This window comes from Emys orbicularis, chromosome 7 (assembly GCF_028017835.1).
Source record: "Emys orbicularis isolate rEmyOrb1 chromosome 7, rEmyOrb1.hap1, whole genome shotgun sequence".
NCBI lineage: Eukaryota > Metazoa > Chordata > Testudines > Emydidae > Emys > Emys orbicularis.
The window spans coordinates 102,707,889-102,725,303 of NC_088689.1; the positions used below are offsets into that span (position 1 = coordinate 102,707,889).

The following is a 17,415-nucleotide window of genomic DNA, read 5'->3' on the forward strand; positions in this document are numbered from 1 at the left end:
GGTTTGCAGTAGTTATTAGAAGTCTCTTCTACAGTATTCATCTTGTGAACATGTCATCTCAAAATAGCAGAGACAAACACATTTAGCAAAAGAAAAAATTCAGTAAATTGCTTGCATTTCACAAAGACCATTTTATCAGAAGGGAAAGGACAGAGAACGGAATGTCAGTGGCCAGCCACAAGCCTTTACAACATTTACCTTAAAGGCAGCATTTATATAACTAATCACAGACTATACACATCCTGCACGGAACAGCAATCGAAAGGACTGAAAAAATATACATTTAGGAAAACAAGAGACTGATGGTTTTCTGATACCTTTGATCAAATTAATGCTTTTCTCCTTGTCTTTTTACGTAAAACCAGCATAAACACTTTCAACAACTACAACTACTTTTTCCTTTAACATAATATATGACAGACAGCTAGCACTGTACGTGATAAATGTACAATGAAAGCAGAGAAAACACTGAAATTCCTATGCGGACTCATGAAAATATAAAGCCATACAGATTCCAAAGTGCCATGAATACTGAATTCAAGTGATGGTTTATAGCATGTACTAAAGAAACTAAATGGAGCTTGCTCTACAGGTGACCGATTTCTTCAGCTAGATCTTCAGTCTCCCCTTTAGCCGCTTTGGTGAGAATTTCCATCCATTTTGCTTGCTGTTCTTCATCCTCTGCACTGAAATATATAGTTTGCTGGGATTGGCAAAGCTTAAAAACGTGTTTCACTTCAAACTTCTCACCAGAACTTGGTAAACTGACTGCGTATCCAGGCAGAGGTATAGCACGTGGAGCCTGCCCATCCTAAGACATGGGGAGGAAAGGCAAAAGTGAAACCCCACCAGAACATAACATTTGAAATAGAGGGGAAAAAAAGACAATGTACAGAATATAAAGGCTTCCTCTCACCAACATTTAAGAATGATCTGAGGGAACTCATTTTCCAATGGTTTTCCAATTAAGATCTACCTGGAGCAACAGGTAGGGGGACACTTCAGCTCAAAACAGCAAGGAAATACCATCGGTCACAACCTACAGCTAGGGTGCCGTACGGCAATTCAATACACAGTTGTATAAGTGTGTTAGAGTACGTCTGCACGTCGGGGGGGGGGGGGAGAGTTGATTCTCAGCTCGAGGAGACATGCTTGCACCAGCTCTCATTGAGCTGGTGTACTAAAAACAGAATGCAGCTATCGAGGCGGAGGGGCCAGCCACCCCAAGTACACAGCTAGGGTCTTGGATGGAAAGTAGCCCCTCCCAGTGCTGAGGCTGCATTCTATTTTGTGTGCTTGCTCCCTGAGAGCTAGCATGGGCATGTCTCCTCCAGCGGGAATGACACCCTCACTCGAAGTGCAGGCACACCCTTATTGTAGCTAATTAGGTGACAAACCTTTTTTATATTGTGTTTTATAACAAATAATTATATGTATTATACACACACACACGTGTGCACACCGTATATCACCCCAGGCCACGTTCTACGCTGACTTGCGTTGAGCTCCGTGCAATAGCTCAGGGTACAAGCTGACACAGAACTTGACCTGTACAGCAAAAATGGTTTTAAATCTAGATTTCTAGTTTTTTAAACGATTCAATCATTTTTATTTTCATTTAACAGACTCTCCCTCACAGCCATCCACAGCTGGGCTTTGGAGTCCAGAAAAATCAGACCCAGAGATCTTTGGATTTCTGAGAAGACCCTTGAGATGAGTTCGGAGATCTAAGGAATAGCACTGATGTTACCAGGGCTGCCATAAGCTCACTACCAGCCGTGTGCTTGAGGATGAACCAACTCCTCTGCTGAGCCACAAGGGGAGGCACCTCAATAGCATGAGAGGGTTTAGCTAGAGACAGTCCAGTGACATAGGCCAAGAGTGGGATCCTAAAGCCAGATGACTAAATCCACAGATGCTTAGCAACCCCGGGGGCTCAATCTCCAGGAGTTCAGCAGGAGCTATAGCTCAGTGGTTTGAGCATTGGCCTGCTAAACCCAGGGTTGTGAGTTCAATCCTTGAGGGGGCCACTTGGGGATCTGGGGCAAAATCAGTACTTGGTCCTGCTAGTGAAGGCAGGGGGCTGGACTCGATGACCTTTCAAGGTCCCTTCCAGTTCTAGGAGATGGGATACCTCCAAAAAATTTCTATATTCAGCACCTCTGAAAATCAGGACATTTTACTTAGCAGCCTCAATGTTACACACCAAAGTTGGGGCTTGAGCTCTCTCTGTGCCATAGCTTCCACATCTGTGAAATGAGGAGAACGCTAGAGCACGTTATCCTGCCATAAGCATGTTTATAAGGGAATCTCAGCGCTGGAACCAAGGGATGATCATATGCTTTGGGGTGATCTTAAAAGTTTAACAGGAATTCAAATTCCTGTAGCATCTCATGCAGTCAATGTATGTGAGCAATAAATACAGAGTACAACTCATTTTATTAAATTAGCATGTGAAGCCTGATTTGCATACCAATAGTATTATACTAGCAAGATTTCCTTCAACTTGAGTTTGGTTTTGTAAAGCTGAAGTTAACCTCTTCATTGAACATGCCGGCTCAATCCTCTAGGCCAGCCAAGAGGGGGTGGAGAGAAGAACAAAGTGGCTTTGCAGCTTCCAGTTCTCACATGGCTCAGCACTAGGCTGGTCTTCCAAAGCGGATTAGAACAGTGTGAATGCTACTGTAAACTGCACCAACAGGGGATCATCAGAGAATTGGGACACCCCAGCCATGGTTATAACTGCGGAGTGGCAACGAAAGAGCTGTCACAATGGCTCTACGCCACCTAAGAACTCATCTTCATAGTGAGTATCCTCCAATGGGCAGGTCCATCTGCATTAGGGTAGCATTGTACTGGGAGACAGCTGTGAAATGGCCGTAAAAGACCGAAGTATCTGGTTCTGATTTTAGATACAGTGTTATTGTGAAATATCAATCCAGGGAAAATGTCTAGACACTGACACCTAAGCTGTACCTATACAACAATGCACCCGATGCATTTGCATGCACAAACTGAGCATATACATTGGTGCGTATGGGCCTGGTTGAAGCAAGCAAATGCAAGATTTGTGGGTGTAATATAAGCACATTCATTTCCGCAGGAGTGAAGAAGTGCCAAACTCAAGCCCCAGGTCTGCTTCATTGATCTTGTAGTTAACATTTAAGAAAATAAGGATTAAATATTTATCATGATTAAACTGAAGGTCACTGACAGCACTGGAAAATTCTCTCTTTTGCAGTCTGGAAGTACAGTGTAAGAATAAATTGATGTTTGGGCTGTATCTGCTATTCCTGCACAATACTAACAGACACATTTAACGTTAACAGTGCATATATATTTTTTTCTTAATTTGACCAGTTTGTTTCTTCTCAAAGTAGATTTGTTGTGTGTGTGTGTATTTTTGTATATAAACTTCTGTGTGGCTCAAGGTTGTGGACACTATTGAAACAAAAGGAAGGGAATTTGGGTTACCTTTGTGTAGCTGCAACACTAATCTATAAGGGGCTAGTCCTGCCAGTTGACTGCTGGAATGGAAGTCAGTGGAAATGGAGGGCACTCAGCACCTTGTAGAATCAGGCCCTTACCACATATATTCTTCAGGATTCTTGCACTTAGTATTATCCCATCATTTCTAGGTGTGCACCACTTGCATCCTTCCTGTTTAAGTTTTAAATTGAGCGTTAAGTGGAGCCTAGGCCTTGCCATGCTGGCCATCTGCACAGTGATGCATTTCACATTCCATTTGTAAACATCTCCTGGATTTGGCCTGCTGTGTACTGTGACATTTATGTAAGGAATGCTTTGGATTACATGGTAGCAATAAATTATCAGATCGAACTACCCACATGCAAAAGAGAATTCTCTCTCAAGGCTTTACCCTATCAAAATGATAGATAAAGCTGTGTTAAACTAAAATCAAACGGGTATTGAGCATTGTCACTAATCACACGCAGCATGCGCCCTTTTGGTGTTACTGTCTATCATCTGTAGGATTCTAATAATTTGAACATTAACAGTAGGTTTATTTGTTGTTTTTAACATTATGGCATTGGTGATTACAACATGCAGGACTGGGGATTTCAAGCAAATAGCTCAAGTCCAGTTCCTAGTGGGGGTCTCTCAGTGAGTGAGCACCATTTCAGCTCCTCTGAATACACCTGCATAGCTCCCATTAATGATAATAGGAGTTACATATAAATAGAGGGAAAATAAACCATTGGTTGCAATAATGAACAATAATAGATATAAAGATTCCTAATGAGGAGTTTTCTCTATTGGGTCTCCCCCCCCACACACTTTTGTAGAGTCTCAGAGCCGTGAAGATTTCCCTACTTTTCCCCCTACTAGCTCTCTATGCACTTAGGGACTGATCCCAAACCCACGGAAGTGAATGGAAAGACTCCTGTTGGCCTCAGAGGGTTCTGGATCAGACCCTTACTTAGGGCCTTGCACTGTGGCAGCCATGAACAAGGATTGGACGTAATTCTCTCTGGAGCTAGGTAATGGTGCTCCCAACATGACCAGAAAAGTCAGTGATGAGCAGCAAAAGCTGTTTCCCCCCTGAGGGCTCAAGCAACTGCCCCAGCTGCTTCTATCTTATTTTCTAGGTGCAGTCAGTGTTTATTTTCATGCTGGATGAAAGAGTCATGGTAGGAATTTTTGAAAAAAGGTTTATTTCTAGCCCAGGCCTGATGTAAACAGTCACACCAGTTCTCACTATCCTGGAATTATCCTCAGTATCCCAACTTCTTCAGCTGTCAGAGCTGAATCAAGCTCAGTGTCACCTCAACCCTCTCCTTCCCATGTAGTTAAGTTAGAGTACCTCATACTTTGGGGTCAGTTCTGTTGACTACAGTCCAACAGAGCCTGCATGAGCAGCCCCAAGCTCATTCAGCATCTCTCCAGAAGCTTAGAAAGGAGACATACACACTCATAAAACTTGTTTTAGTTCTCTGAAGCTTGAAGTAGTGTCTTTGCTTAAAAGGCTCCCCCAAACTACCCTATGCCTCTTCCAAACCTTACACACTTCCACTCAGATAAAAATGGTTTGTACTACGTGGACTTCAATGCCAGAACAGATACACTTTGCCTGATATTCATGCACCAAACAAACGATGTGATATTCACCCCCATGCAGAGATCCCTACTTTGATAGCTTAAAAGTGGGACTTAAATGGTGCACAGGCCCGCCTTTGGCCTTCCACACAGGTGTGAATTACACCCTCATTGAACAAACAACAGAAGCAAAGGAGCAGTTTTCCTGAATCTCACATTATTCCGGACTAAAAATTTTATTTTTATTTGTATCTGGATTTTCGTCTCAGCTGTATAAGGTGGAGGCCACAAGATAAAAACACTCAGACACCAGAAAGGAGTTTACTTTGTGGATATCTGCCAAGAGTTCCAGACTGTCAGCACTTGGAATTATTCCTCCTTCCCCAAGAGTTAATTTTTCATTGTTTTAAATGATCCTGCAGCTTCCACACAGGCATATCTCGTATGCACTGACCATGGTTTCCCCTGGTCTCTGTTACAGGAGTTTTAATGCCAATGTAGGCAATGTCATCCCAGTAAGGCACCCGCCTCTTTAGATGCTGAAATGCCTCCTTGACATACCTGGAACAAAATTATTTTCAATGGAGATTCTGCTCGTTCTCTTCACTAATGATAAACTCTATATTTAGAATCTCCATAAGAATACTTTGCTGACACAAATTCTAACCAGGACAAGTCTTGCTTTCCTAGATAGCCAAGGTTTCTCTCTGGAGGGCTATATATCTTATTCAGCAGCTAGGGCCAAGGATACTATATATCAGGAATTTGAGGGGGTGCCTCCTATAGTCCTAAATGTTTAAAAGGCACTTACAAACTGTGAAGTCATTTAATTTGGGGGGCACCACTGCTAATCTCATGCCTTGTTATTTCTGTATACTATAAGCAGCAATACCACAAAGGAGATTTATGAGGTATGGGATGGGAGTGTTATACAAAATGGATTGATATCTAAAACTCTAGTGATGCCCAGGAAAATAACATTTAAGAATGGAATCTATTAATCTGAATTGGAGAGCTTTTATTTATTTATTATTATTATTATCAGAAAGTGTAAGTACATGGTATTATATGTCAATTGGAATTATACTGAACATTTGGATTATATGAGGGAATGCGGAATAGATTGCTCTGTAATTGTTTCCCTTCAGTTTGCCATACATGGTGGGAAGCACATGAAGGGGTGGGTGGGGGGGAATGCTATCTTGAAATAAGGGCTCATTTTCATTGTTATGGTTCCAGCCAGCAATTTGATTTCTGATAGTAAATCTGCAGTTCTTGTTACTGAATGTGAGCTGGATTAACCTTGCCCTGTATGGGATTTGCTGGGAGGTGATTTATCCTATATTTGGAATAGTCAGAAGTACTAGCCTTTGGATTTAATGAATGTTCTATAAAGTCATCCAACTAATGCTTAGTGTCAAAGGTACCCCCTCTTCCCCAGAATAGGCTCAAGTTCAAGTGTGGCAGGGCAACGAGGAAAGAATATAATGCCTTTGATTGTGTAGAAATTCCCCCAGTCTCCAGGCATTGGTTTCATTTCCCCAACCCATGTATGTTGAAAAGTTTTGCATGTTACAGCTGTTTCTCTTCTGCTGTGCAGCCAATGGAACTGGTTTGTCTTATGTGAGTTATTAGTGCTGTGCTGAGACACTGGATTGTGTGATCAGAGTTGGGTACGTCTACACTTACCTCCGGGTCCGACGGCAGGCAATCGATGTTCTGGGATCGATTTATCACGTCTTGTCTAGACGCGATAAATCGATCCCAGATCGATCCCGGAAGTGCTCGCCGTCGACGCCGGTACTCCAGCTCGGCGAGAGGAGTACGCGGCATCGACGGGGGAGCCTGCCTGCAGCGTCTGGACCCGCGGTAAGTTCGGACTAAGGTACTTCGAATTCAGCTACGTTATTAACGTAGCTGAATTTGCGTACCTTAGTCCGAAGTGGGGGGGTAGTGTGGACCAGGCAGAGAGAGAAATCCTCTTCCCAAGTCACATTGTGGGAGTGGAGCTGCTCTGCAGCAAATGCTGCAGCCTCCGGTTTGCAGTATGCCCTGGAAATGATGTACCCTGCCTCTGAGCAGAAAAGGTCAATAGATCTGCAGCTCTGCCCCCAAGCCCCTCTGTGCACTGGGGTACATGCAGATACCGAAGACAACAGAGTTATGCAGCACACAGGGACTTTTTGTGGGAGGTCCCTGCATCCCACTCAATCTTGCAGAGGGGAAATACATTCATTCTGCTGCGGTCAGGGCACCCTACACCTGCAAAGGGAAGGGGGCAATACCTGTCCCAAATAGGGGATTTAGTTCATATTGAACACTATATCATATGATGTCCCCTGAGGGTGAAATTCACTCTGTGGAGAGAAATTCATCACATAAGGCCTATGTTCCACTTAAACTGAGTTTAAATGGGACTCAAGTGATGCACAGGAATCGTGCTGGTCTCTGCACTGGATGAATTTCACCTCAATTGTCTCATTTTTATGGAAAACAATATTTTCTACACTATTTTAAAACAAACTTCTACCCGAAACAGACTCCAGGTGAGATCTAAAGATTAGGTTTTGCTGTATTCATTTAAGTCTCATGTCCAAGGTGATTTCTTTTTTCAAACTGATAATTTCAGCCATGCAGGCCCTAGTGCTAGAATGGAAATATGGCAACTGGGTGCCTGTAAAATGGTTTGGAAGGCTACCCTGTTCCATAGTTTGAGTTCCAGCTGAAGCAAAGCCAATATCATATACACATATCCTTCAATTCGTTTCCAGCTTCCTAAATTTTACACATAAAACCACTACAAAAAGTGAGCTTAAAAATCTATTCTAATAGGACCTGAATAGAATGCATGTCTTTGAGGGTGAGGTACACATATTTACACTTGTTACATGGAAGCTTTATTTTCCTATAGTTCTACAACACATGGATAACACAGAGTCACAATAACTAAGGAAAATAAAGCACTCACAGTACATCACCCATAAAAGATACGTTCTCATTTACTGTCTGATAAATTGGTGCCAATCAAAAGTAAATCCACTGACATCTCTGGAGTTGCATGGTGGTAACAAAGAGCTGAATTTGGCCCAAATTCTCCCCCCAAACACAGATTAAAACAAGACCACTGGCACATAACAATAAATGAGATGTGGAGCTGTGGTACTACAGCTAAATCTGAAGGACCTCTACTTTCCACATGGTCATTCTACTTTTCCAGCAATAATGGAGGGTTTGATTTCATCATCTTACATTTAGTCTGAGTACCTTTTCAAACAAATTTTAACTTTTGTTTTAAAAAATGTATATTGTATAAGCAAGCACCTAACTTACCACAGTGTATTCCCCCAATCATTTTCAAAGAAACAATTTAAAAAAAATAACATCAGCCCTAGAGCAGATGCTGTTAAGACGTATGGCTTTCATTTCACAGAGTTCACTTCACCCACCCTTCAGAACATCTGAATTTGTGTAAATCCATCTAACTTTAACCCAGCATTGGAATAGCATTAATCAAAAAAGGATTAAAGCAACACCAACCTATCAGAACCACTTTGCTGTATTTTCTAGGTCCAGATAACAGGTCATTAACTCTTTGAGTATTTATTTTGAAAATATGCCTTTCTGAAACCTTAGGAAAATAAATATTAACTGATATAATTATCATTGATTTATCCTTCTTTTGTGCTACATTTTTTAGAAAGAGATATGAGGCTAGACATTTTGCTTAAAATCTCATAAGCTCCATCTCCAGATAAGAAGGAAATTTGAAATCTCTGAGGCTTTGTGCTAAATTCAGCCTGCCAAGTTAATTTCTGTGGTTGAAAGTAAGCCAAATCCTTTGTCCTATTTCTCAGATTGACATACTTAAACTTATGCTTCTAGCTGCGGATATCACTCAGCAATAATGTCACTTTTACCTGACTTCCTCCATGCAGATACAAGACAAGAGGTTCAGTCTTGGGGATGGTGACACACATTTTGCACCAAGTCTTCCCTTTGTCTAGGAACAGGAGGCGGCTGCTGAAAAGGCTGTTTTCAGCGGCCAAAAAGTTTGGTTTCTGTAAAAAGAAAGTAGGAGTTGCTTAGATGGATGCTTATGTGGTCAGGATACTTACAATTATACATTAAGTACAATATTTAGTCATACACAGCCAAGTGATTCAGACGGGCAAATGCTGAGTAGTTCATACCTGTACAAGAGTTTAATTATCATAATGTATCATCAAGATATAGTATGCTCCTAGGTACTTAGAGGTAGGTGCTGAACTATTGTTCTCAATGACTGGGGAGTTAAAATTCCACCTCCACAGTGTAATTTGAGAAAGGCAATTAAGATGACACAGCTTGTTTCTTGCTTAGCACAAGTAGGCTGGGAGGAGATTTAAAATTAATGAAAAAGATGTCTCGGCACAAGTGAACTCCATCAGAAAGGCACAGAGCAGCTGCAAGGATGTGTAAGAGCTCTGGGTTTACTATCAAGTACACCTCTACCCGGATATAATGCGACCCGATATAACACGAATTCGGATATAACGCGGTAAAGCAGTGCTCCGGGGTGGGGTGGGGTGGGGGAGCGGGGCTGCGCACTCCGGCGGATCAAAGCAAGATCGATATAATGCGGTTTCACCTATAACGCAGTAAGATGTTTTGGCTCCCGAGGACAGCGTTATATCGAGGTAGAGGTGTAGTTCCTTTTACACCAGTGTTAAGACAGTACGATACTATGACTGAGGCATATGTGGACCCAGGGACCTCTTACTGCCAAGTAGCAGAGGGCATAAGGGATACACACTATGGTTTACAGCAATCACCTGGGTCAGGTATCTACATACTGGTTTGCCAAAGGGTGGCACATAAGGTCTCTTCCAAGAGCCAGAAGTTTACTGGTCATCATAATCATAGTGAAATGTATGGATGGATGATATTTATGGAGTTATGTACCTGCACTGAAAACTATGTTCTTAAGGTACAAGAGTTAAGACAGGTCACCAAAAGGTGGTAACCAATTCTGTTCAGGCAGGGGGTAGTAGACACTTCTCTCTCTGGCTGGTCACTGTGTGTCTCACAATGTAAGTCTATTTGCATTACTGAGCAATGAAGAGAATTTAATTCACATGAGAGAAGAACTGCAGAAAAAACCCCAGCAGGGGGTGGCATCCTGTTTATGAGTGAAGAGGATGGATTTGGGGGGTATAACTGGGGGTCCTGAGGTACACCCGGGATCCTTCATCAAGGAGATGAACTGTCAGCATGTTCTGTCTTATGAAAGGAGGGTCACAGCCAACCTGCCTGGAAAATACTGCAGAGACTTTGGGTGAGCTACATTTCATTCAGCAAGACAGTATCTCGTTAATTAAGATTAGGTTATAAAAGGCATGTTACAATTTTATTTTACATGTAACCATTTGTTTCAAATACTTTTACTTGCTATCACTTGAATCTCTATTATCTTGTTCTTCTTTTCACTGTAAACATATCTAAGTGCTGTGTGTTAAGTGGGCCAGTGATCCTGAGGTGAAATTGGTAAGCTGGTGTGTACTGTTCCTTTGGGAGCAACAAGTCTGAATTCTGCGAGTGTTTAGTGGACCAGGGGCTGGACATTCCAGCAGGATGCTAGGAAGGCTTGAGGGTTGGAACACACCTATATCACCAAGCTGTAGAGAGACTGAGGCCTGCACAGGCCTGGAGAGGTGTGCTTATGTTGCCTGTGGAGCTGGGGAGCTGACCCCTGGTAGGAACAGACAGAACTTCCCTCATGTTAAGGGCAAGTGGTAACAAGGTGCCTCACAGCCCTGGGTACCCCCCAAGGAGTGTCACAGCATACTGATCATTAACACGCAAAAATTCTGCTGCCCCCTCCCCCACCCCCAGGCATAATGGCTTTCCAGTACCTGTACTTCAGGATACCATCCTTCCATACCCCTCAAACTCAGAAATCCATCAGCCTTCCCTTCTGCACCAGCCTTGTTCACCACACTATTAGTTGTGGTTCTTTTTCGACTGATGGTCCCTATGTATATTCCACATGTGAATGCACATGCACACCATGCGCCTGAGTCCAGAAGCATTTCTTAGCAGTGTCCGTTGACCCGCACGTGTGTAGTGCATCCCTTCATGCTCCTAGCTGAGGGTATAACAGGTAGTGTGGATCGACGCCTCCCCAGTTCCCTCTTACCGCTGCATGGACTGAGTCAGAACTCCTATTCCTTCGCACTCTTCGTTTTCTAAGAGAGTGATCTACCTTTCATTTGGTGTAGATAGTTGTAGATTGTCTTTCTAGTGTAGGCAGATAAGTTAGTTTAGTTAGTGTAGTTTCTTTCCCTGTTTGGGGACTGTCCAACCTCCCCCAGGGGACTATGCCCGAGATTCTGGGATTTAAAAACTGCGTTTCCTGCCCATGCTCATTCTTGGTGAGTGACAAGCACCAGTGGTGCCTCTGCTGCCTGGACCAGGCACACATCACAGTGCGCTGCTCCATTTGCAAGTCCTTCCTGTCCTGAACCCGGGAAGCTCAAGAGCTCTGCTTCCTGAAGAACTTGATGGAGGAATCTCTGAGAATAAGGGCGCACTCGGATCTGGGACCAGCGGACCCCCCTGTACAGTGACTGTCACTGATGCTGAGTGCCCCTCACAGCACCTTGCACGCCCCAGAACCATCAGTATCGAAAGCCAAGGACAAGTCCCGGCATGAGAGTAAAAAACATTCTCACGGGCACAAAAGCAGATCCCTGCTGTGGACTGCTCCCAAGTGCAGCATTTCCTCCTCAAGCTGGGCCGGGTCAAGTAACATGTCACGAGCGGATCTGGCTGGACCAGTGCCCAAGCTTCCCCGTGAGGAGGGTAAGACCAGACGACCATCGCCAGTTCCAGGACTTGCTCCAGGGGATAGAGGCAGACCTGGTTATCCCATTGGAGGAGGTTCAGGACCCCTAACACCAGCTCCTGGACATCCTCCAACCCCATGGGCCCTCTTGGGGTAGCTCTACCCATTAACATGCCATCCTCCAACCAGTGTGGGCAGGATGGCACAGTTCTGCTTCCTGTGCCCCCAAACCTAAGAGGGCAGAGAAGAGGCATTTCGTACCTGCTAAAGGGCGGATTTTCTTTTTACACATCCACCCCCCAGCTCCCTGGTTGTCCATGTGGCAGCATAGCAGGCATGCCAGCACTCGCAGAAGTCTACTCCTCTGGACAGGGTGGCAACGAGGATGGACCTGCTAGGCAGGAAGGCATATTCTTCGGTGGGAGTACAGTTCCAGATTGCAAACTATCAGGCTCTGCTAGCCAACTACACCAGGCTAGCAGAGTTCAGGGACAAGCTGCTGCCAGAGCAACAGCAACAATTTCAGGCACTGGTAGACGAAGGACGACTGGTCGCCAAGGTGGGCCTCCAGGCCGCTGTGGACGCGGCCGACATGTCCTGTCACTCTCTATCGACTGGTGTTATGCGCTGGGACTTGTGGCTACACAATCATCCCGCTTCCCCAGGGAGATCCAAATCGAGAACCTGCCCTTTGACAAGAACAAATTGTTCCACAAGAAGATGGACGATTCCCTCCACTGAAGGTCTCCAGAGCCATGCTACGGTCCCTCGTTATATATACCCCATCCCCAAGATGTAGGCATCAGAGGCAAACATTCTGCCCGTGCCCCTACACTCCTTATCCGGCTACCTACCAATGTCAGCAGGAACCCCCATGTCAGCGACCTGGATCTCAACGACCACGCTTCCCACCACAACCATATCCTCAACCGTCTCCCAGCAACAGACAAAACCTCAGTTTTGACATGCAGGTTGAGACCCACCAACCTTCCCCGATGCCACCTGAGGCGCTCCATATCGTTTTGGGGGAGCCATCTTGCCCTGTTTGCCCACAATTGAGGCAAGACCACCACGGATACCCCTATGGGACCTTAATCTTGTTCTCTCTGCCTTCACGAAGCCACCCTTTGAATTGCTGGCAACACGCTCCCTCTCCCACCTCTCAATGAAAGTGACATTCTTGGCAGCCATTACCTCATCCAGACTGGGCAACGAATAGAAGCCACAATGGTGGACCACCCTCTCCCCAGATATCACACAAGCACAAAGTATCCTTGTGGCTCCACCCCAAATTCATCCCAAAAGTGGTGTCGGAATTCCAACTAAATTAGAGCATCGACCCGCTGGTTTTCCACCCCAAACCACATGCTTCCCCACTAACAGAGCCTTGCATGCCCCTCGACATCTGCCATGCACTGGCATTCTGCCTACACAGGACTTCACCCTTTTACACATCGCTTTAATTATTTGTGACCGTCGCCGAACAGTCCTTTTGTCCGAACGCATCTCCAAACGGGTATCAGGGTGCAGCTATGAATGCTACACCAATCCAATGCACCACCACCTGATAAAGCCACGGCGCACTCTACGCAAGCAAAAGCTGTCACATTGGCCTAACGGATGCGTCCTGGCAAGACATCTGTCGCGCGGCAACGTAGCTTTCCATCCGCACGTTCACGATGCGCTATGCCATTGCGCAAGTGGCTGCTACAGAAGCCACTGTAGGCCAGGCTGTACTGCAAATTGCACTTCCATTGGCATTCTTGCACCCACCTCCACACTGACCACTGCGTGCGAGTCACCCACCCACGTGTGGAATACACACAGGGGCCCATCACTCAAAGAAGAAGAGGTTACTTACCTGTAACTGGAGATGCTTCGAGATGTATTCAACTACCCGCCCTCCATACCCTCTGCTTCAGACTGGATTCCATGATGGTAAGAGGGAGACTGGAGAGGTATCGACCTGCACTACTTATTATACCCTCAACTGGGATTACAAGGGGATGCACTACACATGTGCGGGTCAACGGACACTGCTAAGAAACACTTCTGGACTCAGAGGCATAGCGCGCATGCGCACCCATATGTGGAATACAGATAGGGATCACACATCTCAGAGAACCTCCAGTTACAGGTAAGTAATGTGGAGGAAAAATAGTCTAAGGCCTAAACTTTGGTCAATGAACTGTATGTAGGGTCAGATGAACTGTATCTGTGGACTGGAGGAAGGAGAAAAGGGTGGGGGGAAGTAAAAGGAGAAGGGTAGACAGAAATCATAAAAGCAGAACTAACTGTAGACATTATAAAAGTAGAATTAACCTTTGTAACAGATTATGATTAATAGATGTCAGGTGACAGAGCAAGAAACTGCAAAGGGCAAAACTAAGAAAAAACAGGAAAACTTGTTTTGCTTTATTCCTTATATGGATGTAAAACTTTAAGGAAGTATATGTAATTTTTGTGGTTTTATCCTATATAATCTCTCGTATTTTATCTGTCGGGGGGGTTCGGCTGCGTTGGCTGACTCCCCCATGCATGCATGTTTGATTGTCAATAAAGGAGCCTCAGGCTGTCTGATCCAAAATCAACAGTGTGGATAATTTTCCACAACAGTAACCTCTTCCTGTTTGGTTTGTTTGTAGGAGGTCATTTGGTAAAGGAGGGCTGGAAAGCTGACACCATTCCATGGTTCACCACTTAGCCTGCTTCACCATAGGTTGGCACCAAGATGCACAATCTTCCCTCTTGTAGGAAGTGCACAAGACATTCTATCCACCGCATACATCCTTTACTCTAGTGTAGACTAGGCAAATGTCTTGATTTGAGTGGGGGAAAAAAATCAACCAACAAGAACATCCAGAAGGATAGAGTTAAGAAAATGCAGTATTTTTACTGCTGCTCTTTGGACTGCATTATAGCCTGTGTTTAGAAACCCATTTTTTTCCAACATTATAATTAGCAGAATAGTATATGAATGGGAGGAAATATGATGAACCATACCCCAAGGCCGTGTGACAAAAGGAAGAAAAAAAGCTTTTTGTGACTGAAAAAATGTCTATACTGTATTGGCCTTTCCAGCGGAAAAAATCTCTAGAGGATTTTTGGCATCTGTAATAGCACTTGTGAAGTGGCAAGCTCTCAAGTTGTTATTAAGCTCATTAACAAAGTTTTATGTAAAAAAGGAAGGGAAGAAACAGACTTGCTCAAATATTTCTCTTTTGTGCACTTACCACCTTTCTTGCATTTTACCTGATCCTTTGAAGACTTAGCACAGAGCTAAAAGTCTGAGCATGTGAATGAAAACTACTCCATTTCTTGGATTTTTACAGGAAGTAATCTGTTCTCTGAAGTAAAGCCTTGGGTCACATTTCACTGGCTTTTAAATAGCTTCCTGACTTTTAGGATTAGCAGAATTCTCTGCTGTTTAGGTGCAGGCTTTAACTTTCTTGGCAGATAGTTCTGCTGAAATGGCGTTGATAGGTTATTGTGACATACTGCATGCAATACTGGGACATACTCAGTTTTATTCTTGGGCTGTAATCACAGGTGCATGGTATAAGAGAGACTTTGCAGCTTGAAGATATCAAGCCACAGGGCCAGATACTTCATTGTGCCTTGCAGAAGACACAGTTCAGGAAGGGAGCGTGCACCTATGACTTTACCCCACTTTGCACCTCTAGGATTTGGGACCAAGCTGGGAGTACAAAGTTGAGGTCAAGCACCTAGACAACAGAGAATTCCATTAATCAGAAAAGTCAAGAAACTGCTCTCACTTCTGGGAGCTGCCCCCAGCAGTCAAAGGGCTGCTTTGCAGCCAGAACAGCCAAAGCTCAAAGCACTGAGATCATGTTTCCTCCCATCCCCACCACACACCTAAGCACACCTCTGTGCTACGGCATATGGTCATTTGCACCAGCTCCAGGTCATCCAATGCAGGCAGTATTCCTTGAGGGACAGTTAAACACAAATGACACCTCCACTCCCAGCACCATGCCTTAAGCACAAGGTCATCCTTATGTCTTGGTGGAGCATGAAGTAGAGCACAGCTCTGGGCAAGTGCTGTGTGCGCGCTCTTCTCACTCAGTCTGCCCCAAAGAGAAAGGTTGCAAAGACAGTGGCCATCCCACTCTACTACTGCTTGATGTGTCACACACAAGATTATTCATTCAAAAATGGCTTGGCGTGCCCTTGCATGAATCACTGTGAAAAATGGTCAGTTGCACTGGCATTTTGTAGGAAAGTGAAATTTCAAGAGCACAAAGCTTTCCAGAATGGGAACAAGAGACGTTACATGGAAACAGATCTGATGTCTGTACAGGTACACCTAGAGAAAGCTGGATAAGGTGCCACTCGTTTGAATGGAATGGAATGTCCCAGCAGGGCAATTATTTAAAACCTGGGGGCTGAAATTTCCCTGCAAAACCGGTGTATCCCTGCATGAAAAGTACAAAACTCATGTTTGAAAATAGGATTCACAGTGTATGTCCATACAGCTCTACAAGCGCCAGTTTGTCAGGTGTATGTTGTGAGTGATAGCCTACTAAAAGGGTATAAGATCATGGAGAAAAGCATGCCACAAGGGATTTAACAACAAATAAAATAACCAGCCTCTTCAGGCATCAAGCATGTTAAAAGCTTATTAGCAAGATAACTGTACCTCGACTGCAGTTTTTTTCTTTTGTTCTCCCATAGATTCAGCTCCTGTATTGCACGGGACTGCTGATGATAGCAGAAAACAGTCTTTACACACTCGATTGTGACGGCTGTTATCTGCAAGTGGCTTAAATTCAGAGCATTTTGCACAAATAACCTGTATCAGAAAGATAATACTTCATTCTTCAGCTACTATTAAAACAAAATCCCTGTTATTTACAACCACTTTGCTGCAGGTAAATTGCTGAAATAAAATCCTGCAAACTAATGCAAGGATGAGACAGATTGACAGACGTCCTGTAACTTACATAGGTCAAGGTCTGAGATGGGACACCTCCCTTCCCTCAGTCAGAAATGAAGGATTTTTTTGTCCTGTATTGTGTTTCCAACCATTCAGAAAGTGACTGACAGGTATCTGCTTTTCTGTTCCCATATAAAAGGTCTGAGTTATAATAGTCTTAAGTTTTCAGTGCCTAATGATCATGAGTGCCCAGCTTGAGATACCTTAAAGAGGCCTGATTTTCACAGTGGGTGGGAGGTGGTGCTTGGTGCTTAGCACTGTCTGAAAAATCAGGCCCCTTTGAGTTGTTTGGAGCTCAGCATCCAAAAATTGAGTCACTTTTGAGAATTTAGGCCAATAAACTGTCCACTACATATAATGATCTGCCTGATGCCACGTTGGGTTGGGAGGCAGTGATTTTATGGCTTTCAATTCTTTTTTCTGGTTTGGCACAAATAAGCAATTAAACTTGACATGAAATCAGCGCTTGCGAAAAGTGCTGGATTTACAGCGCTGGAGACTCAACTCGTCTGTTTATCTGCACCACTCCCCTGTACAACCCCAAGCAACGAACCTAACCATTCAACTCAAGGTACTC

The 17,415-nt window shown here is 44.2% G+C and overlaps 1 protein-coding gene across 1 annotated transcript in view; it reads right to left on the minus strand.

The window, feature by feature from the left end:
* Window positions 1-555: 555 nt before the first annotated feature.
* FGD3 (FYVE, RhoGEF and PH domain containing 3) overlaps window positions 556-17,415 on the minus strand; it is a 94,538-nt gene continuing 77,678 nt past the window's right edge. The window contains exons 15-17 of the mRNA XM_065407622.1: window positions 16,542-16,694; window positions 8,976-9,116; window positions 556-811 (exon numbers count right to left, since the gene is read on the minus strand). Of these exons, the coding sequence (XP_065263694.1) occupies window positions 587-811; window positions 8,976-9,116; window positions 16,542-16,694 (519 nt within the window). The 3' untranslated portion in view covers window positions 556-586. The remainder of the gene's footprint in view (window positions 812-8,975; window positions 9,117-16,541; window positions 16,695-17,415) is intronic.